The sequence below is a fragment of the Athene cunicularia genome (assembly GCF_003259725.1).
Source record: "Athene cunicularia isolate RWA chromosome 5 unlocalized genomic scaffold, athCun1 chr5_part1, whole genome shotgun sequence".
NCBI classification, from domain to species: domain Eukaryota; kingdom Metazoa; phylum Chordata; class Aves; order Strigiformes; family Strigidae; genus Athene; species Athene cunicularia.
Window position 1 is genome coordinate 40,068,575 of NW_020799101.1, and position 26,246 is coordinate 40,094,820.

The window sequence follows — 26,246 nt, forward strand, 5'->3', positions numbered from 1 at the left end:
TTGTAAAGATATACTATAAATCTATTTCTTCATTTATGGCATAAATATATGGGAAAGTATGTGAGTTGCTACAAATATCAACATAAATGATATTCTTTGAAATTTCTTTCCTCAGACACAGACACAACTGCTAAATTTTTCAGCAACTAATTCCTATCAAAATCCACAGAAATTAGGCACTTCATACCACTGAAAATTTGACCCATGAGTACTTACTATAGTGTAGATATACTGAGGGCCAGAGTATAAAAGCTATTAATTCACTTGAATCAGGTACCCTTGGAAGAATACTCAATAGTGATCCTCAACAGTAGAAAGAGGGTTGAAAGGAATAAGGCACATAACTTGCTTGTTACTTTATTTCACTTACTTTCCAACTTCAGAAATACCAGTTAAAACATTTCATTAAAGTGCTCCAGACAATAATTATATCCTTTCAGAAGTGTTGCTATGCTTAAACATAAGAAGCAATCATTAATTAAAGCTTAGAAGCTGATAGAAAAATAGGGTCTGTCTCAAAAATAGCATCTGTCTCTTCTCACAATTGTAAAAGATCTACTTGCTACTGTCCTACCTGGATTAACCCATCTGCATTAAGCACAGCAGTATTTAGGCTGCCAGTTCCTGGGGTGGAGGCTCACACTGCCTGCTTGAAGGAGCTGACAAACAGCTCTCCAGGATGAAAAAGAAGGAACCTAAGGGTCTGGTGGGGAACAAACTGCACTTAGTAGTCAAGAGCGGAGTGGCCACAGTTTGCTCTTACACTTGCTGTTCCCAGAAATCTGCCCTGCAAGGGACAAACAGCAGCAGGTGGGAATGACCAACCACACACAGAGAGGGCTTAGGAAGAAGCATAGGGAACAACGTACACATGGACTGTTAGATTATCTTTAGTTGGCAAAAATGGTGATCATCCTTCTATGTTTCCTAAGAGTTAATTTACTGAATTATTTATTAAATACTTTTTTATCTTGCTAAAAGAAATTAAGTCAATTTTGCCCTTCTATATCCACAAACTGCAACTGATGGCTTGTTCAGGTTTGACTCAAAGCAGAACTGGTTTTAAAATAATACAGTTTCCAGTATAGCAAATGGAAAGGGCAAACAACCTGAGCCGTGGAGCAACGGTAGCCTGTGAAAAGAGATGCCTGATACAGAAAGGGCTGTGGGAATAGGCAGGATGTAGGCGATGTGGGACTCAGGATGTCTCCTCATTTTGAACAGGAATAAAAGCATCAGGACACACCAGTTCTGCTGGCAGAGATGGTGGGAAAAGGAGGCAAGGGAACATTAGGGTGAATTGTAAAAGAATGGGGGAATAAACATAAAATGGGGTGGCTAAATGCAGAATTAATCCCATCAAAATTAAAAATTTCCTTCATAAATACCAAGCTCAAATCTTAGCCAGATCCTAAAAACGGATCAAGAAATTACTAAAATATGTGTAAAGGAAGCCAAACCTTGGCAAGAGATGGAAGATGTGGAGAAGAGCTCTCCATAAGCAGAGTTGCTTCACTGGGCTGGCTTTAACCAATGACATTCAATGCTTGAAAAACGCTAATTCTTTTATAACAAAAGACTTTTTCTTAAAGTAGTACTTGCAGAGAGGAGACCAGTAACATGGAAGATGTTTCCATGTGAGTCTAGCTGCTACTCTAAGCCAGTATTGCACTTAAGAAAATGCACAACAGTAGACCTGTGCCTTTTCAAAATCCACATGCCAGCTTCAAAGCCAGCTGTTGGAGAGACTTCTGCACTCCCCCACACTACTGTCTTTTACTATCATGCAGCTGACTGGCACAACCTACTCAAACTTCACCTTCAGTGACTAGACTGTTTGGCTAGCCTGCTCTTTACTTTCCTGTACAGACTGCCTAATGTTGCATTGTTGTAACGATGGGAAGAGGAAGTGTCTGTAATCACACTGGGTGGCTCCTTCTGTCTTTGTTTTCACAAGGAAGCTTACAGGCAGAACTCTAATGAGAACCTCTGTGTCTGGCATATCTACTCATGCTGCTTGGCGAACTGCCCCAGATCTGTTCTTCTCAAGTGCTCCAGTCTCATAATAGTGGGATTTCCAAATACTTATATTTAACTCCACACTAACAAGCCACATTCTCACCCCACCAATTTATAATTTTTTTGCTGCAAGTGAGGGCAGAATTCAATCTTAATGACTAACTGAAGCTATCCTGGAGCAGATAATATTTAGCTTTTTTCCCTGAAGATGCAATCCTAGTGCTATTACTTTTGCCGAATAGAAGAGCTATCCAAGTTTAAATTAGTGCTTTAAAAGAAAAATTTTAGGAAATGTTAGTCCGGGGGTGTGGGTGGGAAACACATTCTTTGATTTGATTGGATTCAAGTGAACATTTTAAGTCTTCACAACTTATTTCCCCTCAACCTTTCAGTGAATTCTCTGAAGAAGTTGCGTCTCCTTTCAGCTGATGCAAATCTCCCAGTCAGCATCAACACTCAGGGCTAAATTTTCCAGCGTCAGCACAGAGGTCTTCATATCATATGTGAACACCACTTCTTTTTCTTTCCCATCTGAAGAGGACAAGAGAGTTTACTACATGATTTAAGACAAACCCTTATGAAACACCGTTACACATGACTCCCTTCAGTTTTTAATTCAGACTGTCCCTGCCACTCGTGGAAAGGACTGATTAAAAAAGAAATAGTAGCTAAATCTGCCCAGTAAACACACAAGAAGGCAGCAGAATTGGAAAAACTATTTCTTTTTTTCTGACCTATCAAACCATGGAATTAGTCAAGGATTTTTCTGGGGGGAAAAAAAAAAAAAATCTTGTTTCAGCACAGGTTTTCCTCCAAAAGTTCTGAAGATTGACAGGTGGAGGCAGAAAGTCCATGTCCACATGATTCCCAAAGTGAAGGGATGTGCTTGGAAAGCAGCCAGAAATGATAAACCCTTTCTGTAGATATTACCACCTACCCATATGGGATCCCTCACAACTTCTAGAGATCCCCACATAATCAGGAACTCCAGACACTTTTGAATGAGTAAGAAGAATAGAAAAGTAATTCTGGTCTTGTCTGCAAGTTTCCTGTTCTAGACTAGGCAGGCTTACAGATCTGAGCAAATGGTCAGCCCCTCATTTGAAATGCTACCTCTGTGCAGGACAAAGTTACCTAAACTTGTTAATTCTGAACCACTTTTACTCATGTATCTGTTGCCTTACAAAGCAAATGCTCTTCAGTTCTGCATGTAATATTAGTGGCTGTTGGTTCCTTTCACTGAATTCTGTCCTTGATATCAAAGACAGTAGCAAAGAAAACTAAACAAAGATGCTTCCTATGCTGTAACACTTCCCTTGTAGAGCTGTCAGTTTGCCACCTCTAGTGAACCATCGCAGAGCAACAGGATTTCAGAAAATTGTAGTAAAACAGAAGCCAGTGCATTACCCTTGGAACAGGCTGTCACAGAAGTGGGCTGCTGTCCAAATCCCAGAACTATCACCCGTTCAATCACACATGTGGTGTGGTATTGTCCACTTTCATCGGTGCAGCTGAAAAAAGAAAATTATTTCATAGACATCAGTTTCTGTCCATCAGTAGTTCAGCACTGTACAGAGAAAGTACTACTTCAGTCTCACCCTGAAAGTTCCCTACACTGGTTTCCTTTCCTCTATTTACCCTTCTTCTGAAACAAGTAAAACTTTCTCCTGTTATCAGCTAATTTTTCACTGCATAGCAGATTTCACGAAGTTAAAAGAAAAAAGGTTGAGAAGCTCTTTTGTAGCAAAAAGCATGGCTTTGACAATCAGAAAAGTTCTGGATTTTTGCCAAATGGTAGTAAAAACTCCTAAGTGTAAATGTAAAGGTAATTTTTACATTTTTTAAGTAAGACATTTCAATTTGAGGCATAACTGCCTTTCATTTTGTTAAATGTTTAATTTTTATTAAAAAGCTCTAAAAAAAAAAAATCAAAATGAAACTTTCCAGAGTGAACAGATCATATAATTTATCTCAAAATGACTTTTTCCCAACTTCCAGATTTGCTCGCAATATGGCAACATTTTTCTTTCCTATCCTGCATTTCTAAGCTTTTTGGATTTTGTATCCCAGTTAAAGAGATTTGAAGCATACTTTTAACTATGTTATCCAAGCTAGTCTACAGTTTTGCTCTGTCTTAAATTTTGTAGTTTTAGGACCATGTCCTGCATATTTTTGAAGCTTGAAGGAATAAAGAAATGTCTGTAAAATCACTGTTTATGCACTGTAAAGCCCCATGGGCAACATACCTTAAAAGTAAAAATGTCATAGTGACATATTTAGCATCTCTTTCCTTACAAGCAGCTATGGATATTTTTGTCTTTCATGTTGTTTCACTCAGCCTTTACAGGTTGTGTTCCCTCATGCTTGTATATTTTATCATGCTAATATATATGGTGCATTTGTTGATGACATTTGGAGACTACATATAATGGTGTCCGTTTGTGATACCCACACAGAATCATGAATATCTCAAGTTGCAAGGAACCCATAAGGACCAAGTCCAACTCCCTACTCCTCGTAGAAATATCTAAAAGTAAATCATATGACTAATAGCATCATTCAGATGCTTCCTGAGCTCTGACAGGCTTGGTGCTGTGACCACTTCCTTGGGAAGCATGGCCCAGTGACTGACCACCCTCTCAGTAAAGAAGATCTTAGAAAAATACATCTTAGAAAATACACTCCAGGTGTTGCCTATTTGAAAATGTCCCAGTTTATCTTTCTTTGTCTTTTTGATAGGCTTTACTCTTGCTGATAACTTACTCTGTATTTTAGTAAAACTAGTCACATTGGAGATTGTACAGACTGAAACAATATAAGATAACTCAGTATTTCATGTGTTGCTGTCCTCTGACTTCTGCAGAACATTGTTTACCTCAGCAGTTTTATGACAGATTCTGCATGTTCTGGGACTCTGCTAAACAGACTAATTTTAAGCTTTTAAGAAGGCCTCATGAACTAGACGAGGTTTTCCAATGACAGTGTGGCTTTTGTCCGTTACTGCTGTTACCTGGAAGTGAGAATGTTCTTGTGGAAAGTGAATTTCCGATACAGGAACTGCTTCTTGTGGAGATACTGAAATGAATGCCCATCATCTAGGTAGAGCTCACCTATTGCACAGGCCTGTGAAACACACCAGATGGAGTACAAATTAACAGCAGCTTCTAGTGCTGGACAATGAAACTAAAACCATCTTGCTATATGTTATGCTTCATAGTGAAGGGTGTGTGTTTATTTTTCATTAGTGACTTGTACCCCTGGAAGGCTCAGAGTCCAGCTCTGAGAATGCCTGAAGACTTGGACATCCTGGTTTTGTAAACTGATGTGGGTGGTGCCAGATGTCACCGCATTCATTAGAAAAGACAGCTGTAGGAAATTCTCTCTGTGTCCCCAAGAGGAAGTTTGTGGCCTGCTCATTCTCTATTCCTTCTTCCAAGGGACTAGAGGAGGGCTGAGAAAGGTCAGAAAAATACTCTGCCTCTGCTATACTAAGATGGTCTCACTTTGAGGGAACAGTGGGAGGGAGGTGGAAGCCCTCCCAAACAGGAGAAGCAGAGGAGGGCCATTGGGCATACAGATGCAAATACCATTGTGTTGATTGAATGGGTAGCAAAGACCTTAAAAGGTCAGATGGAGTAAAAGGCAACTCTGTAAAGGGCATGTCATCTCAGACTACCTCTGTGTCCAGGGCCACGTGCAGTTCATAAGAAATATCTATCATCCATTCAGTGGATTTTCCAGCTGCGGTCTTCAGAGGTATCACAGTGCCCCCCCGCTGGAATACAGGAATCTGTGAAAAACAAAGCCACAGTAGAAAGGTTCATATACTCTGAGCATATAATTTTAACTTGGAAGAGGGATAACTGAAACGTGCTCTTATCAAAGCTCAGAAATTAATTTCTACCACAAGTACATAAAGAAAACTATTCAATTAACAATGGGAACAGTAGTAATCTTCCTGTATGTGTGCAAGCAAAATATCTTTGCTTGGAGAAGTCACATCACCTCACTTTACCACCAGGACACATTTAGTCTTACATCTAACAACAAAGGAGATGGGACTTTTCTTCTCCATAAAAGCTATTTTAGATTACGTTCCTACAAGGAAATTGAAACGTCACTTTCCTGATTTTGAATATTGACACAACAAATGCCCATTTGGGTTTTTTCCCTGCTCAGTGGAAGTAATATTTTAAAACAAAAACATACATTTTCCAGTGTTACTGGGATCTTCAGAATGCCTGGATCTTCCATTCGTTTAAATTTTCTGAAATCATACCAAATCTAAGAAAAATAGAAAAAGAACGAGCATGACATAGCTGGCGAGATGTTGCCTCTGCAGATGCAATTACTCTTCTGCTGAACCTTACTGTCACTATTCCTAACAGCCTATTTGATGTGCAAGAAATAGCATTTACTTTTTAAATCAAATTACCTTCTTGGTGGAAATGAGAAACTTTTATTCCTGAGGCATAAAAAAGAACTGATCTTTTCTACAGTTTGTGTAACATCTTGTTTGTCTTAAAGCATCTGGAAGTGCAAAACAATGGAATACATCTTTTTTTTTTTTTTTTAATCTAGAAATGCTAAATTCCATAATAAGCTTATTTATATTGAAGTGAAAATTAACAACAAAGTCTCTAATAACAAGTTGTTGTCCCACAACTGGGGTCTTTTAACCAGTGTGTAAGATGCCAATATACACACAGAGTAAAGGTATTTTGTTTCATGTTTGCACAGAGATGGGTGCTAGGTGGTAATTCCCCGAAGCCAGCATACTGCACACTGGCAGAATACATATTTATACACTTCAAACTACATGAATACATGTTTGTTGTAGTGATCATGGGTATCATTTCCTACCAACATGTCTCGTCTCAATTTAAAGTTACGGTGTCTGCTTATTTTTCTGCACAAACTCAAAGGGTGAGGGAGGAAAGTCTTTTTGGTCTTAAATTGAGTTGGTGGTTGCAATCTCTTCCTGTCACCTTTACCGTTCCATTAGTTAGCAAAGATTTTTTTGCTGACTTTATGTTTCTTTGGCAATTACTCAACTTTTGGCATCTTCTGGGCAGGATGTTCCCCTGTTATTAGTCTTTCCGTTCCTCCTCAAGAGCCCAGTCATTAGTAAGGGCTGCACTGTTTATACAAAGTAAGGAGGCCTACATAGTAAAGCCATGACTTCCTGTCCTCCTTAGAAGATTAAATGCAGTGTATCTAACTTGAATAGTGCCATCACTACCTGGGCACTTATCCAGACTTGGTTCTACACAGGTAAATGGTTGCAAAAAAGAGCTACATCTAACTTCCTATGCACCATGCCTGCCAGCAGGTTTAACTGCTTTAAGTGTGCCAGGCAGTCAATTCCCACAGAGATCTTGATAAAAATATATTTTTTAACTTGTTTGGAGAGCCTAGTCAGTTTTTCTCCTTATATTGTTAAGAATTCTACATTTCCTCAGGTGTATGAGTGGAGTCACAAGGCTCTGCATGGTCTCAGATACTCCTCTTTCCTGTTGTCTTTCCTCTCATTCTCTCTAGCCTCAGGCTTTCCCTTAGTAACTATTTTCCTCAAATTCTTTCCCTTCCTCCACCTCTCAGCTGATGCAGCCACTCTTTGTAGGAGTGGATGACATTGCCATCCTGTGGACAAATAACTTCAGAGAGAAACTGATCTCTAAATGTCAAAATCTTTGCTACACACATCCCAGGCTACTGGAGGCTTGTATTTCCTTGTTATAATTTTTCCTCCCCACAGCTTTCTTCTCCCTTTTTAGAGCCTTTCTTCAAAGACCCCTCTTCTTCCACATGAAAGAGAAATTTAACCCAAAGATAAATACATGAAAAAAGGGAGTCAACAATTTAGTGAAGCTGTTCCATGAAAAGCAGCAAGCCTTGACGGGAGATTTAAAGCATAAGAGATCTGAGATTTGTGCAGCAGCTCTTGAACAGGCAAAAAAGTAAATTTACTGTTAGCCAAGAATGTGAGAGATCAAGATGGAAGGAAGGTTCAGAGTGGCACAGAATGGCTAGCCAGCACTTGACAAAGCAGCAGTGCTCAGCAGTTATGAGATGGGGAGCTGGGAGGTTGATGTATAAAATACTACTTTGAGCCAAACAGTTGAGCAACTTCATATTGTTCCTCACCTCCTCTGACCCTGGAAGCAGAACACTCACTGCCTTGGCCTCTTTCTCCGTGACTGGATGCACCAACAAAGCATTTCCTAGAGAAAAACATAAACATGGCTGTGAACCTGAAGGCTGCATCTCATCAAAGCAGAAGCTATACTGTCTGGGGTTGTCAGCCTCCCATAGACATTTTAGGGGCTTGCTTGGGCATGGCCTGTGCTTAGGTTCATTTTCCACTGGATAAAAAGGCATGTGTAGGGAGCTGATGGTTGCTTGGATCTTGTTCTGTTATGGTGCTGGGCTGCACTCTATACCCACCAGCTTGGAGGCATTTCTGGGTCCCTCATAGTCTAAGAGATGATTTCCTGTTTGCTCCAGTCTAGTCTAGTGACTAGTGAGACTGAAATCAGTTTTTGCATGTCATATGACCCCTATTTTCAAAGTGCTGTTAAAACCGGGTCCCTTAAAGAGGTCTCACGTTCTATATTCAGCTACAGTGTAATTTTTAACAGTCTTGGGCAGAGTTTTCATGTTTTCTTTTTGTCACACTCTTACCACCTCAAAAATATTTAACTCAAAATCGAGAGGATGAGAAGACACCTGCTTACCCAGCATGTACTCATTTTCCACATCAAAAGTTTCTATTTTCTCTGGAAACTCTACCCAGAGAGGCCTGTAGAAAGAAAGATAGTAGGATTCAGTTAGTTTCTCCCTTCCTAACAGACTGTTCAAGGCCGCCTGGCATTTTCAGGCTTCACTTTCTCCTTTTTACAAGGGACAGCTATCAAGAACTGAAGATAGGGCAAGGTCCTCTTCTGTGCCTTAAAGTACCCTTTCTGAGTCACTGATGAGAGTTTCCAGTACAGCATGGGTTAAGACACTCCCATATACCTATGGTTTGGCCTCCCACAGCCTCACTTTCTTCCCTTTTGCCTTCCTCCTTACAAATCTGCACTACATATACCTTCCTTCTAGCAAAGGAGAGATAGGTGCACCTTTCTGTCACCGTCTACCAGCAACGCTGACACCTGATGAGCTAGTCCCTGCAGCACAGTCCTTCCTGTTCTCAGCAGCTCTCTACTGCTGTGACAGCATGTCTCCTCCTGGTCACAACTGAAAAACTTGCACCAGAAGTTACTTTTCAGTCTTTCTCAAATAGGGGTAGTGCAGTAACCATCTGGTTACAGAACAGGAATTGTATGTTTAAAGTTCGAGGGATTATGACAACAGTAACTTATCCAGAGACAGAGTCTGGGTTTCCTTACACAAAAAGCCTGGCTCACCTGCTCACTCAAAGGCATCCACTTGTTCACTGCAGCCCTGCTGTTCACTGTGCTTGCAAATGAGACACATTTTCCACTCTGCTTGTCTCAGTGAGAAAAATACCATGCTTCCTCTCTAATTCTGTACCTACTCCAGCAAATTTAATGCAATAAAAGTTTTATTTAATACTGTGCACCTGTCAATGTAAGCTTCATTTCAAGAAAGTCAGAAACACACTATGTCAGCACATACAACAGGGGCATCTATGCCTATACATGTGCAGACAGATGCTCACGCTATTTCTGTAATGCAAATGATCTTCAAAATTCAAACCACTCAATTCTTGTCAAAAAGACCTTTACGTTTTTAAAACTTAGGAGATGTGTTGTATTGGTGTAACAATAAGTAAAGGTAAATGTGGTGCAAAAGAATAGTTCTAGGGCAACCTTAAAGACACAGCAATACCAGGGAGATTAATGGACATTCATCTCTTGCTGAAAGGATTGTTGCACTCAGTTCCACTGTGGTACTTTCTTAAGAGGTTAGAGAGCAGCAGAATAAAAGTTTATTTTCTAACTTCATGTATGTTCTAGATTATTAGATTCTCTACTAAAAGAAAATTTTAAGAAATACTGCAGAGATAAATGATCAGATTATCAATATGAAGTACGCTTTTATAACTAACAATTCAGCAGTAACAAATATTTTCATGAGGGGTAAAATGGCATTTATGTTTTTAGGCCAGCAACTTTGGAGTCCATTAACCTGTTTTATGTGTGGGTTGGAATACTCCATAATGTTCTTTATCATGACGAGAATTTTGGAGGCTACAGTACTTTAAAAGTATGTTTAAAGACTGTGCAGTGTTTATTGAATTAGTGTGTGTCAGGTGTCATTTGGAAAAAAACACAAAACATATAATTTTCCTCTGAGAACCCTACCAAAGCTTGCAGAATTCATGAAAATAGAATCTTGTAATTTTTGTGGTTTTTTTTCTTTTTTAATATTTAAATAAGAAATCACAAAAGTAAGAGATGTTAATTGAACTTCCTTCCTCCTTTGTGAAGATAATCACTAAACCTCCTGACATGCTCTTACCTCATAACCGGTTCAGCCGCTGTGTGTGCCCGATAGAACAGTGTGTATAAGTATGGCAGGAGGACGTAGCGCTCTCTAATGGCTTCCCTGATGATCTGGGTGTTCCTCTTCCCAAAGAGCCACGGTTCTCGCCGTTTGCTCTCCATGTTAGAATGACCTCTGAAGAAGGGCTGGTAGGCTCCAGCCTGATACCAGCGAACAAGTAATTCTGGTTCTGGATCTCCAATAAACCCTCCCACATCAGCTAGATATTGCGCAGACAAATAAAAATACACATTTTTGGAAATTATTCTGAAAAATGTGAAGTTCTCCTCTAACAAACATTCCAAGTGTATAAACCCATGCATTTCACGGTGTGCTTGCAGTTCTGCTGTGGGCAGCTGCTTGTCCAAATATGAGTGGAAAACCGGTGTAGCAACTTATCCTTTAAAAAACCTCAAGAGAGCTTTTTGAGGTTAAGGGAGTGCCTTCCCCAGTGACAGAGGACTGTCACAGTGACGCCATGGAACACCGCCTGAGGACTGCTGCTCCAGGTGAGATGCAAATACTACATAAGTTAATGAAAAAATGATGGCGAGAGCTAGGTTACTGGCTTCTGAAACCAGACTAATCTGTGAAACTGCCTGGAAACGCACTGCACTATTAAGCTTTCCACCATCTGTGTTGAAATCTATCTTGGGATACAAGCTTGGTGGCACCAGTGATTTTATGCAGCTGAACACCTTACCTCCACAGAATGAAATGCCTGTCATGCTGATGGTGAGAAGCATTGGAATAGATATTTTCAAGTAACCCCACTCTGCTGTGTTGTCTCCAGTCCACACTGCCCCTGGAAATACCCAGTTTCAGCATTACACAGGAAAGTTGAGCGTATGCTTCAGTTTATGCTTGCAGTTAAGGAAAGAAGACAAAATGGTCATGAACTACTGGTGAACTCCTGTTCACTGCAACTTTTTTTTTTTTCTTTATACACACATACTCCTGAAATATGCAATGAAAACTGGTACTTGTTTGTCACAGGACACAGGATGTTATTCTGCCTTTCACTGGTATACACTTTGCCAGCCTCTCCTGACTTTTAAAATCACTTGCACTCTTATGAGCTCACCATGTCAATATTTCTGAGATGGTTTCTGTCCTCTCTAGACCTTACAACACACCAAACTTAACAGAACAAAACAGCATGAAAGGCGTCCAGCTAGTCATTACTGACCATACTTCTGTGATCCAGCAAAGAAAGATCGTGTGAGGACAAATGGTCTCTCTTTCCCTGAAGAACGCCTGATGAGTCCTTCTGCAGTTGCCATTTGCTGAAAATCATGAGTATAAAAGTCAGGAAGACAAATTCTATAATTAGAATATTTGCTCCACTGCCTTTTCTAGTCCTTCTAGGGCAAGAAAATTAAGAAATCTGTATCTACAAATAATACCTATTGTTAAAGCAACACTTACTAGAATATACTTGAACATAAAAAAAAAAATTAATATTGTGTAGTCACAACCAATGTCATTAACATTGTTATGGTAGAAAGACACAGATGTTGTCACATTTTTCTGTGACCAATCAGAGAGTTTATTTCAAATATAGCAATATCCGTCAAAGCAGAGTTTCAGTCCTTAATAGAGGTTACAGAATACCTACTACTGCGTAAATTACCTCATTAGACATACTCCATGAGAGTAACTGCTGATTTGTGTCTCCAGATACTCTACCTGATAGAATCCGTAGAGGTTGTGTACTTCCCGATGCTCCCAGTTGTTGTAGTGTACAGCATCTTTCTGCATGGTTAGTTCTGCCCCTTTGAAAACTGAAGGCTCATTCATATCATTCCATACATAGAGGATATTAGTGGATCCCTATGACACAGGGGTGCAATTAGGATATAACAGAGGTATTGCTATGATTTGGAGTGTTTATCTCTAGTGGGTGTCAGACCAGTCTGGGGTATGAGTAGAAACAGCAGCAGCGAAGTAAGACATGGTAATTATACTCCTGTGGTCACTTGAAAGCTGCCAGTCATTCATCTCACCTCTCCTGGTGGCCCTTCTGTGGTCAGGCTGGCAGCCTACAAGCCCACTTGATTTTTGCAATTCTTACAGAAGTCAGTAGGTACTTGTTATTCCTTGCCTTCTGGTGAGGAAAAAGAGGCAGGGAAAAGACAAGTATTAAATAGCCATAAGGAAAAGAATCAGAGAAGGCCAGAAAAGAAAAGCTGGAGAGGAAAAGCAGCATGGGAAACGTCTACTTCAAATGTCTATTAGGGGAGTGGTTTCAACAACCCTACTGCAAAGCAGAACTCTGGGGTTGGGTGGGGGGAACTGGAGGTGTCTGGTAGTGTCCAGGCAGACACTTTCAGCACGAGGCAGGAGTGCTGGAAGGAAGGTTGGGGTGAAGTGACCACGAGCTATGAGAGCATTCCCACATCCCTCCTTGTGTACTATCATGGTAGTAAAAGCTGGAATTGCAGCAGCTGTGTTAGATTATGGGTTGCTAGAATCTCTGAAGTTTGTCCATCCTGCTACTGCAACTAAGTGAGCAGGTACACTGGTAGCATATGGGTTCCAATTTTCTTAGTGTAGACAAGTCCATGGAGAAAATTCTTCTGTGGTACTTCAGCTTATCAAGGTATTTTCCTCTACACTGTGATAATACAGCTACAAAAGCCACTGACTTGCTTAGCCAGTAGTTTATCTTCTCTCTTTCTCCCATTTTCAGGCTTTCTGGGCTATTTAGATTAGAGAAAATAAATACACACCTTGTATGTTTTGAAGGCAAATTGATCTGCGTACCATTTTCGCACTTCAGGACTGGTGAAATCCAGGTAACAAGAGGACCCTGTGGATGTGAGAGAACCCAATTATTTATCTGATTTTAAGAGCAGGCATGCATTGTCTTTGCACCTAAGTACAGGGAAGTGTCGCTGAGAAGCTGAATAACTACATCCTGCCATGCTACTTGGAGTTGTAGTATGTTCTTGACTTTTCCCATATTCATTCCTTTGACAGGATTGTGGGCTTTCTGTCTGTAAAGAAGAGGACAACCTCCTTTTCTCCCTGCAATGAGATCTCCTAATGAAAAATAATACATCAAATCACTATATTATGATGGAATCGAAGTCTTCAGTATCAGGGTTCCCTTAACTTCATCCAGCCAACATAAGCTGTGCTCACTGCAACAGACCAGACTGCATTTCTGTCACCCAAGACAAGCTGGGCAGAGGGATGGCTGTTCTGATCAACAAATTCAACTTTTTTTAGTTCTAGACACTGGGACTATCTGCAGATCCAACAGACATAACAGAGGAAGTTGTACAGCTGAGGCAATTAGAACATGACTGTACCAAAGAAACCATAAAGTATTAAAAATTCTAAATATTTACAAACAATGCAAGGAATGTAAGAATTTAATTCCACTTCCATGAGTCCCAATTAAACTATTCTGCAAGATTTTTAATATAAACAGCTTGAAATGTAGAGACAGAGTGGGTTTTTTTACCTGGCCAACAGATGCCCTCAAAATCTTGCCCATTTCTGTCTTTCACAAAATATCCCTTGTCTTTTGCCTCCGAATACAGGGTATACATGGGATCAACCTTAATGTGAGGATCTACAATGACGACAAGCTGCCAGGACAAGAAAATAAAATGCATCATTAGCATGAACTGTACTGAACAAAACAATAAGAGTTCACTTTTGATAAAAGGTAGATAATGATTTCAGTTCAGGTAAAAAAGGTAGCTGTGTCACTGATTTTAGAAAGCAGTTACCAGTTCTTGTATGTACTATGCTTGACTTATGTATACATGATAGCTGAATATATAAGGAGAGCATGAATTCATGTTTACTTGTCTGAAATAAGGGCCAAAAAACATTGTTGCAGATAAAAGCAAGTACCCCAACCCCTAAAAACACTATGTTTAATTCACTGCTGTATTCTGTGAATGGGTAAATGTCTGACTTGCATGTTAAAATAATTGCCTTAAGACATTTAAATATATCTTAGTTTGTATAGCATGTTAAAATAATTTGCCTTAAGACATTTAAATATATCTTAGTTTGTATAGCATACAACAGCAACAGAAGTTTCTAATATTTTAAACATCCATGTTTATTTTATATTATTCATCCACTGTATTTTGCAGTTACCTTCTGCTGCCATTAACTGCCTTGCTGTAAAGCTGAGAAACAGCTACAAGTCTTAGATATAATCTGTGTACATTTTAACATCTCTTTAATTCCAAGGAAAATATTTTAGCTCTAAAAGCAGACTAACTAAGACTAACTAAGCAAACAGACTGTACATCATGCCAGGAATTCACCAGAAGGAAAAAACATTTAGTTTATGGTAAGCAATCGTAGCAACATAAAGTAGCAATCCCAGATAGTATAAGCAGAAAATAAAAAGTATTATGAATACAAAGAAAAGCTGAAGCAAGCATAGCAACTACCAATGATGGAAGCTCATGTTAAGTAGAAAAATTTTCCCCTGTCCCCGTCAAGGACAGGACTGGTCTGTTTCTGTAAGACGGAGCTTCATGAGGGTCAAACTTAGCCTGATGGTCAGGGTACAGAACAAACTACGAAATAGTAAAGTGGCACGAGGAACTGAATTAAACAAGATAGCTTGTGCACTGGAAGAATCACCAGACCTCAACACAGTCGAATTTACTCTGTTGAGTTAAAATTTCCAGTATCTGAAGTTCCTTGGTTAAAGCTAGATTGGGTAGCTTCACACTACAAAGCAACGCTTTCTTTCTTCCTGGTATATTATTTACCTTGCGTTTTTTCTTCCTGAGATGTTCTTGCATCTTTCTGGGGTTCTGGAATTTCTTTTTGTCCCAGGTAAAATACCTCTTGTCATCTGTATGCTCTATGTCCAGCCATATCACATCATAAGGAATGTCGTGTTCATCAAAGCCAGCATCTACTGCCTTGACATCTTGCTCATCCTCATAATTCCACCGACACTGATGGTAGCCCAGAGAAAAAAGTGGGGGCAGGGCCTGAGTGCCTAGGAAGAGTATATGAATGAAGGTAACTCTGTTAATGTCTCTCAAGATTTTCTCTAGAGACTCTAGAAAAGTCAGTGTGATTAATATGTATCTGTCTGGAGTCAGGGAATGCTGGCCCAAGTTGAATCTAGAGCATGCTCTTCATACCAAAGTGTCTGAACTCTTGAAATAACAAACATTACAACAAGCTCAACAGCCAGAAAGAGCAGAGGGCTGTAATGATAATACAAGAATGAGAAGAAACGTGCTGTTCCGTGATGCTGACTTGTTATTCCAGTAACCAAGATAATTTTATTATTTTATTTTTTCTAATGTACAAATATTCTAATTAGCTTGTCATTAATGCAAACAATTAAATAGATTTTAATCAGCAGAATGCAACTCCTGTGACTGCTTGAACCTGAGTCGTGTAAACAGGCCCACAGGTGGTGCAGTACAAGGGAGAACCATGGAATTGCAATTGTTTGGAATTTAAAAAAATAGAATACGTATGTAGGCATATGGCAAAAGGGAGCTGCGAAACCTTCCTGAGGGTGCACTTCTGCTGGGCAAGGTGCTCTTGCGGTCTGGCTACTTTCCTATTCCTGTTCAGCTGAGCCACAATGTCTGTAACATCTGTGCAGCAATCATTGTTAACACACTAAAGAAGTACCAGGGGTGTTTCTGTGCTCTTAATTTCTTTAGTACATAAAGAATTTTGCTTTCATAAGATGTTAGCCCTCTTGCCTCTATTTTTTTAGTCTTTTCCTGAGCCTCTTGCTTCTTTCCTTTCCCATATCTGCATGCCATCATCTATCTTCGTTCTCTACTCTCTAGGGTATGTTACTCCATAACTTCAGTCTTTTCTCATTATAAGGTGGCCTGCCTGGATGGTGATTGGCAGTTCTAGCCCCTTGTGTCTCCTCTCTGAGGGAGCAGTTTCAGATAGCAGTTTAATTACGCTGGCTTCTCAATTAAGGCCAAGTTTGACCAAGCTGCAGATGCTAGGTAAAACAAGGATGGAGGCCTGTCTTCACAAGGCACCAGCCTTTGCTTTACAAACTGCAGTTTGGGAACTGGCCTCCTGCACACAATGGGCTAGGTAAATATTAACCCATTCTCAGGGACAGCATGTTCCTCAGAGGATTTCCCAGGTAAATGTGCTGTACTGTCTCCAATTATGTGAATTAGTACCTGTCAGTTGTGCAAACTGCTTGAAGAGATCAAAAGCAGTGGGTCCCATCAGCAGAAAGACATCAATGATGCCGCTTTCTGACATCCAGCGCACATCAGTTAGAGGCACTGCTCTCTGCTTCGCAGTCTCCGCAGCAGATCCAGATGGCATGTGCTTTGAAGGAAACCAAGGTAAAACTGAATAGCTCGCTCTATCAAACTTTTGTTCAGTGTAGGAGCAAAGATGGAAACGCACAAAATTCACTAAAACGTACCTGGCAGGTAACAGAAATAGATACCGAATGTTTCTTACATCTCCTTCACAAATCCTTTACTTTGCATACTGCTTACACAAAATACAGTAATAGTTAATGAGGAAAAATGGGTAATGAGGGGCAAAGTATTTAAAGCTTCTCTACAATGAAAGACTATGCCTTTTCTGCAGGATCTTTGAGTAATATCTATGACATAAGTAATAAAGTTATTAACCATGTAATGAAGTGCTGGAATAAAGCAAAAATGTTTTTTCTATTTCAATTTTAACAGAATTCATGCTTGTGTTTCAAGAGTTGAGTGAGTTCACTTCCTGAATATTTTATGTTTCTTGAAGGTAAATCACATTCCACAGAAGAATGAGCCTGCTAAGCAGAAATGTGTGGCAATTCCAAGAGTATAAAAACTCAGAAAAATTCTTCATATCCAAGAGATTGTCAGAATTTTTGTTCAACCTTTCTTCTAGCTGCTATAGCCACCTATGCAGATTTTTTCTGCTCCAGCATTACCTGTTTCCTCTCTGGCTTCCCCTGTAGACCTGTTAAGATACAAGTTCTAAAACTTGACTCTTGAAAGGAGTCATCTTGTTCTCTTCAGTGGTTTAATACAACAAATTTAGTAGTAGGGAAGACAGGAGGAAGATTGACAATTCTTCATTAGGGAGGAAAAGATAGATCTCCAATAGTGATATGTTCCTGTTGACCCTGCCCTGGAGTGTTTTCTTTCATTATCAAAGTCTGAGGAAAATGAGCAACTCTCACCTCAGCTACTGCCTTTGTATTAATATCCACCAGCGTTTCTGAAGAGTTCAACCAGAAGATCCCTGAAGTTCTGTTAGGCTTGTGTGCTAAAAGAAGGGGCACTGAACCATAAATGCCTATTTTGTCATGTATCTTGTGGCCGAAGATATCCAAATTATAAAGCCGGTAGGCATCACCATCACTAGGACAAACAAACAGATGCGTTTGTTATATGCAAGCATCCTGCACTAGGCCAATTTTAGCTCTATTGCCATCCCACTAAACTCTGTGAACACACTGTATTATGATCTTTCGTTTAGCATCCAGAGCTGAAATGTGGACAGTCTAGATTACTGCTTCTTTGCTTTGGTCCTAGCTATCTCAGTCAAACAACACTGTTGCTGCCAGTGAGACTACTGCTCATGTGCTCTAAGTCCTAAAATATGAATTCTGAACTCTCTCATCCTCCTGTGGAGTTGCTCTTTTAGGAGTTCTGCTTAAACATGACCAATCCTGCAATTCAGAAAGAAACTGCATGGAAAATTGAAAGAGAACAGAAGGGGTCATTCATGAAATTGCAGAGTGGAAAGGGAAAGCAGATTAACTTACTCCATGTGGACAGGGGCTATGACTCAGTTTGCTGTATCATTAAACTAAAAAATACGCTATATAATGTACATATCTCAAGCTGTTGTTGCCATTAAATTAATAAGACAATGTTATAGTTCTCCGCTGCAAAAATGATACTGCTTTCACTAGCAATCTGCCACCTTTACCTGGTGTTTTTGAGAAGAAGTGTTTCTGTGTGTTGTGGTATTCCATAAACATGGTCAAATCCATGTAAAGAGAAGTCCATGCCTACAGAACTAGGACCTGTGAGAATAACATTAAAAGAGAAGACCAGAGTTCCATTCTCAGGCTTAGCTGAAACCAACAGATCACAACAACCTAAATGAAAAAAAACCAACCCAAAAGCAGCTTTTAATAATTACCTCTTTCATACTCGCTTTCAACTTCACTTTCATTATTACTTCTGTACTACAGAGGTCATATGTGAAACATTTTATTGTACTTATTCAGATTTTGATCTGCTTAAGAAGATTAATCACTTTCATAGAAAAAGAATACATGGAATAGTGGGTCACTTAATTATTCTGTAGTGAAACTGCTTAAAATTATCTCCTGTTTCTATCCCAGTACCTACAAGCCAAGCTTTGCAGCACAGTGGTATAGCAGAGTGGACTTCAGAGTTGCCTGTTTTCTACTGCTCTTCAGCCTCAGCCAGTGGAGTAGCATGCACAAGAGCCTCTGCCAGGAATATCATCATCTTGTCACATTACTGAATCCAGAGCAATTTTTGGCAGGTGACCAGAGATCCTGTAGACTGACAAGCAGTGGCTTCAGGATCAGAACCTGACCATATGGACTTTATTCCTCCAACACAGAGAAATGAAAAAACATGATGGTGGCCTAATACACCAGATGCAGCATGAACAACAAGGGCAACAGCTTCCTGCCCCTCTGTGTCTTGACTGAAGAAGCTCCTGTCACCAAGAGGAAGCTCTTTCAGACTTCCGTCTACCTCCTGCAGCTGCTGGGTAGTGCTGGCTGCTATAAAAGTCTGCATGATAATGGTAATGGACAAAGCTAACCAACTCAATCAGTGTAGAATACAACTGGACAGACAGCAGATGGTCGTAAATTTTACTAATTAATTTAAATTATATTTGAGCTACTGATCTACATGTTTCTATAACCTTCTTATCCCTTAAGACTGCTCAGTATTTCCTGTTATAGTCCCCTACTTAAAAACAGTTTGGCAAAATTATTAAAGCCTAGATATCATGATTTCTGACAACATGAGAAAAAACTATAAGTGAAATCAATTTATGTGCTAATATTAAAAAAGAAAAAAAAAGGAAAAAAAGGAAAAATTGCGTTATATACCAGTCAGCCAATGGAGATAGGGTTATGCTGTGTCAGAAATGGCACACAGGGAGCTGACAAATGGGTCACATTTCATGTGTTCCCTCCTGAACAGAAACCTAACGAATATTTCCTGTATTGTCAAATGTGTTACCCATCACTGATATCTGACAGGCAAGTTAAAAGCAGGAGTGAGCAAGACGTTGATAAACATTAAGCAGCTAAACAGAAAGCTGACAGGAATATGAACAAACACAGGCACATACAAAGCAGTAAAGCTGTTTTCAGAACTAGACTGCGACTTACCATGAGCTTTGATGTCTAAGAAAGTGCCAAATTTCTCTTGCCAGAGACCTAGATCCTCTTGTTTCCTCTGCATAAACAGAAATAGCTAAGCCTAGCAAATGCATCTGCTCACACCATGTATTTCTAAGAGAAATATGTTTATACACATGAAGACTTGTACATTGTTAACTGCTCTTTTGCCAAATATGGTTAATATAAATAGATCCCAAACACAATTCTGATCCTACTGCAGGAATTTACACTGAAGAACTGATGTGCTAGTGGAGCACACATGCACTTTGCTACAGCATAAAAGTAATACCTGAGGTCTTGGAAAGAATCATAGAATAGCCCAGGTTGGAAGGGACCTCAGAAGATCATCTGGTCCAACCTCTCGTGAAAACGGGAGCCTAGATGAGATTATCTAGCAACCTGTCCAATTGCATCTTGAAATCCTCCAGTGATGGGGACTCTACCATGTCCCTGGGGAGGCTGTTCTGCTGAATGACTGTTATCACTGTAAAAAGTATCTTTCTTCTGGATGCTGAACATGATTATGAAATGCAAAGATTGCACAGATGGAACCAAACAGGAAAACCTATACAAACAGAAACCAACCCACTCCCTTGAACAGTAAGAGTCAGACAACAGAAAAACTCTCCACACTCTCAGGAGTCCTGTGTGTGTAATGGATACTTTTAGTCTCTTTCAAATTTTGAGCCTTGTGCCCTGCCATTCGTTGTCCTAGAATTTCCACTTTTTGCAGCGTCTTTCCTGGTTTTCTTTTCTACATGCATCCCAGAATAAGCAGACGTGGCCTCTTGCAGCTGTGTGTCTCCCCCAAAGCAAGCACACACCCTGGCAGAACTCAGAGTTCAGACACAAGTATGCTGAAGGCAGCATAGCTCCTGACATTTATAACAGGATGGTGGACTAACCAGCCATCTGCTCTAAAGGAGGCTAAAATTACATCATGGACATAACTCAGCCTGAGAATACCAGTATCTGCCTTTATGCACTGCCAAGACCTGGTCTGTTTTCAGAGAGATTCTTACTTCTGTATTAAGCATGAATGTATGTGGAGGCATACTTTTTGATGGTTATAAACCAGGTCTCATTCTTTCGAAAGTCTCTTTGCAATGAACAGGGAATTTGAAAATGACCAATATTACCACAAAACTCCCTTTTACACATCTACTCCAAATCAAATGAGAGAACAAAAGAAAAAGAAATGCTAAATAAAAAGGCCATGGTAAAAACATTTTTGAGCTAGATCTACCTGACTGATGCCTTCTACAGTCCTGGTAAAACACATAAACCTTTATTCAACTATGAAATTGCAAAATATCTCAATATGAAATGCCAGGTCCTTTTTGAATTTTACTGGAAAGTGACGATGTTTGTTTATTAGAATGTGATTCTAATTCTCTTTCCTACAAAATATTCATGCTGGAATTGCAGTAAATGTGGATTACCTTAGAGGAATCACTTGCTGCCTCCTCATTTTCTGCTGTAGGTTTTCTAGTGAAACCAAATACATAGAAATTATCAGTTTATTGTTACCATAAGGAAAGATTTCAAACAGAAAATTCATATAGCATTATGCACTACCTTATACAAGAGTTCTGGTGCTTGACTATTCTGATAATTGATGTCATAGTCAAGAGCCCTAATTGACAAATCATTTTACTATCCAATGTCTTAAAATAACCTTCACTCCATATTTGAGTCAGGTTGACTTCTTGGCCTTTCACATTTATTTCTATCTGCATCAGCGTTTTACCCGTCCAGAAGATCCTCTCTTCTTTGTCATTCTCTCTTAAGGGCTCCCTGTTTATTACAATTTTAGAAATAACACTCTTCAGGAGAGATGCTTGCTATGCTCTTTTTCTAGTCATTACATGTCCTGCTCTGTGGTTTCTCACCCTTTGCCATGGGATTGACCTGTAAAATCTTGCAGCTATATGGCACATTGTAAGTTGAACAAAACTTACTTCAGGAGCTTATATGGTGAATAAAACTTTCCTAAAGAGTAAGTTTAATCATAAAAGGAGACAAACCTAATAACCTACCATCACTCATTCCCAAGAAAGACAAGGGATACCAGGATATTTTGGTATTTTACAGAATTGGCCATTAAATGAGGTTAGTATTTTGCACATGGCTGCTGCAAGGGATTAAAACAGTCTGCAGTTAATTGATCTAGAATTTCTTTGTTAAAACTTCATCACTGTACTTACTGGTATGAAGTAAAAGAGAAGACAGATTTCAATGTGTAAGAGCTTCTATCACAGAAACTACAATTCCATAGAATTGTTTATCTTCAGCCACAGCACAAACAGTACATACTACGATGCAATAAACAGATACTGTACCTATCACCAGGGGGTGGTTGTAGGTGCTCAAAATACAGCAACCCATTGGAATTCATGCTCAGCACAGTCTCACCCTTGGACTGTATCACAACCTGGAAGGGGTTTGCTGTGACTTTAAGTTTGTAGTCTTCATTAACACTTGACAGTGCCAAAATACCTGACTCCTTCTGGGATACGAAGAGTCTGGCAAATGAAAAGCAACAACAGCTTTTTATGAACCAGCAGCATGTGAAATCCACTGTGACTAAATAATGATTTGAAACAGAAGATGGGCTGAGATTATGTGCATACATTACAAAAACCTCAAGGCTAATATTGAGGCAAAGAACACCAGAAATACATGCTGTGTTCAGGGTTCACTGCACAGTGCAACAGGTGGCTACAGAACTGCCGCGAAAACTATCCAGAGTTTGCATTCCTTTCACATTAACAGGTAACGCCACAGGTAAAAATGATGCATCATAACAAGTAGGCTATTTTCTCACTAGGTCAAATAGCCTCAAGTTTCTTACGTATATGACAAAACTCTCTCCTATGTATTTAACATGAATTTTTAAAAGTAAATTAACCACATGTATTTTTATTTTCTCTTCCTGTAAAAACACTGTGTTGTAGAGAGACAGCTGCAGTGTAGCACAAATGAGGGAGAAGGGAAAATACTCCGGCAAATGAAGTTGTATAAGTTACTGAGGTGCTAAATCATCTTTCCATTGCTTACCTCTGGGTTGTAGGTTCCTTTATAAGAACATCAGGAACTTTGTATCTTGCTCTGAGAGGAGATGCCTCATCAATTTTAAGCCTGAAAATATTGCCTTGTATTTCACTAATTTCTACTTGTAGAAGAATCTGGGAGCAAACAAACAGATAAACTGGTAGTGATAAAAAATACCAACTTATTTTTCAACTCAGCATCATCAAACTCTTACTGTCTGGAAAAAAAAACCCCACCTGCTTTCTGATTTAATGTTAATTACTACTGCTGAGCAACAATCATCATCCATATGAATTTACACCAGCTAACTCTGCTTCTCTCCTTTGAAAAAGAAACTCTCTTTAAGTGGACTCTTTATCTTCGAGTCCATCATGTCTAGCGTTTTGCAGCCCTCCCCACAAAAGTAATGGAAAACAGGGGTAGTATACACTAATCTCAAAGTCTGGACGATTTCACTACTGTGCTGTCAATGTAAGAGTGGCATACTACTGAGATACGGGCTCTTTGCAAAAATGTCAGTGCTCAATGTTTACTAGTATTCACAGGGGTGCTGACACTGATGAACTGTGTCAGAAAGACACCTAAAGAAAATGCATAATACTGCCCTACCCATTGTAACTTGTTATTTTAGAGTTCAGAGAACTGGGAAGTCACCTCTGTTCTAGCTCATATAAAATGACTCATTTTTCCTTTGTGCAGGATCCCTACACCACAAATCCAATTTTTCTTCTGTTTTTTCCCTTCTTAATCTCTCCTTCTGTGAGACACAAATCTGGCTGAAGAATTTTGGTCTGGTATCTTCTCCCTTGACCTCAAAGCCAGTCAGCCATGTTCTCTTCAAAGGCATGAAAGAGCTGCAATACCAGAGGGAGAGTAGGCAAGAGAAAAAAGATTCATTTGGAGTTCCAGATCCTGCTTCCTAGGAAATATATTATGCCATCTTTGTATAAATTCCCAAATACTCTAGGAAGCCACAGAACCTTCAGTCTTTCATCTTGTTAAAATTGAGACAAAAACCAGACTCCTTTTTCTAGCTGACTTCAAGGAAAGTCAGGATTAACAAGAGAGGCAGAAAATACATTTATGCAGATTATCTACACAGTGTGATGCTTAGAGCATGGAAGAGAGCTGTAGTTCCAAACTCCCATAATCGGAGGATGGGTTAGGTTGCCTATACCCTAAGTGAATATGCTACCTGCTATACTGTTAAATTAGAGAAATAGAAGACACCCCACTTCCTGGCTGTCTTCTTAAATGCAAAGAAGGCTTCTTTTTCCCAAAAAGCTGCCTTTGAGCCAACACAGGAATACGAAGGTATGGTTAAGAGGTGCTGGAACATAGGTCTTATTCCATTACAGAAAAATAATTTATTATTTTGGAATAGTGGAGAAAACTCTGAATGAAAGACATTTTTTCAGATAAAAAGTTCTATGCAGATTCTCATAAAGTAATTAAAGATTTTTTAAAGTTCCTTAAAATACCTGTTCACCTTGCACAGCTTCAAGCCATCAAATAAATGTAGACTGGCAAGGACATCTTTAGACTGATACTTTGCATCACATCTTAAGTATCTATCATTAAAGAATCTCAAAACCTGCAAATATTATCAGACTTGTGGATAATACTCACTGCTCTTTCTGTAAGCGCCCTCTTATGCTAGGTGGGATCTCACCTTATTCTCCTCATGAATAATTTGGAATTTGACATTCTCATCACTTAATGTGACTGACTCCAACAATGCTCGATACAAGGATTTTCCAGGATGCAGAAGTTTCTGACGCCTGTCAAGACAGAAAATTATTTTTGGTCTCCCTAACTGTTGTGGCTTATATCACAGAGGGACATAATATTGTTAGAAATGTTAACTTAACAATTTTGCCTTGAATTTTTTCAAATGCAATTATTATGAGTGCTTCAAGTCAAGGAGAAAAAGAAGGAATATAGTTTTGAGCATACATACATGTTTAGGAATGAGATGTTAGAGGGGTGTGGCCACCCATCACAACTCTATAGGGTTTTTTAAACAGTAATAGTCTTAATTCAAGTGTCCAACCAAACTCTCAGCTGTCCAGTTATTCTTCTTTCTATGATCCCAGAAATTTTAGCTAAACAATCTATTCTTCATTTTGTGTCATATACCCCTGCTTGGTCTGTAACGCCTCAGTGAACAGCTTCTACATTCTGTGGTGATAAAGCAGTAGATGTTGGTAATTTGTAACCTCCCGACGTTGTAACCGCACTGATAAAGGATTTCTTTTAAAAGCAGAGTAAAGACAGGATCTGATGCTTGCCAATGTGTGGCAACCTCCTGCTGAGAAATTAGAGGTGTTAAGTTAAAATTGCGACAGGCTAGAAAGGGCTGATGTGAAAAGAGGAAGGAGTCCTGCTCCCACTAGCAAAATGCTATTTGGGGTTTTCTGAACACAATTTCCTGCAGAACATAAATTAATAACTGAAACTATAATGCAGTATGTCAGTGACTAATTGGAATAAAACAGGGCAATCACTCCTTTCAGTCAGGCAGCAGGAGACAAAAGACAATGGAGGATGGGAGGAAAAAAAGGTGGAGGTATCTCAGAAATGGGATGAGAAGGATCAGTTAGCTCGAGGTTAGCTTTAAGAGACTAATGCGCTAGAATTTAGATCTGATGCTGCATTCTGGCCAAGGTACTTTCTCAACAGGACTCTAATCATGCATGCTATTGTCACAGACTAATGGTTTCTATTGAGAATTCTGTTGTTTTGAACTACAGATATTCAAGAAATATCTACAACAAGAAGACAACCTGCGGCTGAGTGTACCTGTAGTTAAAATATTGCTGGGGCTTTGTCAGATGAAAGGACTGACTCTCTTGAATTTCAACAGAAGAGGTTTTGGATGTAAGATTCCATTGTTTAAAATATGCTGATTATTGCCTGCTGACAGGTGAGTGGAATGCTCACTTTGAAAGATAAATCCTCAAAGCAGCAGACTTCCTGTGATTAAAAATCAATGTTTAACTACTTACTGTATCTTTTAATATTACTAGTTTAATAAAAACAATACCCACGCTACAATTCTTCTCTTTACCTGTAAAAAGCAATCTGGTTGCATTCCTTAAAGGTCCTTCTGTCCACAGCCTCATCTTGGACACTAGAAAGAGCAGATAAAGAAAATTTTTAAACATGTTCACCAAACACCTGCTGAATGATCAGATAATGGGAGTCCTCCTCAACAGTGGTAAGGATTAAAGAGAGTGCAGACAACTGTGGTGACACAAAA

The 26,246-nt window shown here is 39.4% G+C and overlaps 1 protein-coding gene across 3 annotated transcripts; it reads right to left on the bottom strand.

Annotated features, from left to right (window-relative positions):
- Positions 1–78: 78 nt before the first annotated feature.
- On the bottom strand, positions 79–26,119 carry GANC (glucosidase alpha, neutral C). 3 transcript variants are annotated; one of them, XM_026849367.1, is made up of 22 exons: positions 26,055–26,119; positions 22,991–23,118; positions 22,273–22,455; positions 21,373–21,418; positions 19,919–19,985; positions 18,463–18,559; positions 17,708–17,888; positions 16,695–16,848; positions 15,285–15,520; positions 14,006–14,132; positions 13,266–13,345; positions 12,223–12,366; positions 11,723–11,819; positions 11,237–11,338; positions 10,510–10,753; positions 8,757–8,821; positions 8,167–8,243; positions 6,229–6,303; positions 5,696–5,809; positions 5,030–5,142; positions 3,427–3,530; positions 81–2,550 (listed from the first exon to the last, which is right to left on the bottom strand). In XM_026849367.1, exons 1-22 carry the CDS (start codon positions 26,076–26,078, stop codon positions 2,441–2,443), a joined length of 2,568 nt encoding a protein of 855 aa, XP_026705168.1. In that variant the 5' UTR covers positions 26,079–26,119; the 3' UTR covers positions 81–2,440. The 3 variants fall into 3 exon arrangements, with proteins under 3 accessions (XP_026705169.1, XP_026705168.1, XP_026705170.1); XM_026849368.1 differs by lacking the exons at positions 13,266–13,345; positions 14,006–14,132 and having other exon boundaries at positions 79–2,550; XM_026849369.1 differs by lacking the exons at positions 19,919–19,985; positions 21,373–21,418; positions 22,273–22,455; positions 22,991–23,118; positions 26,055–26,119 and adding an exon at positions 18,891–19,140.
- Positions 26,120–26,246: the final 127 nt, after the last annotated feature.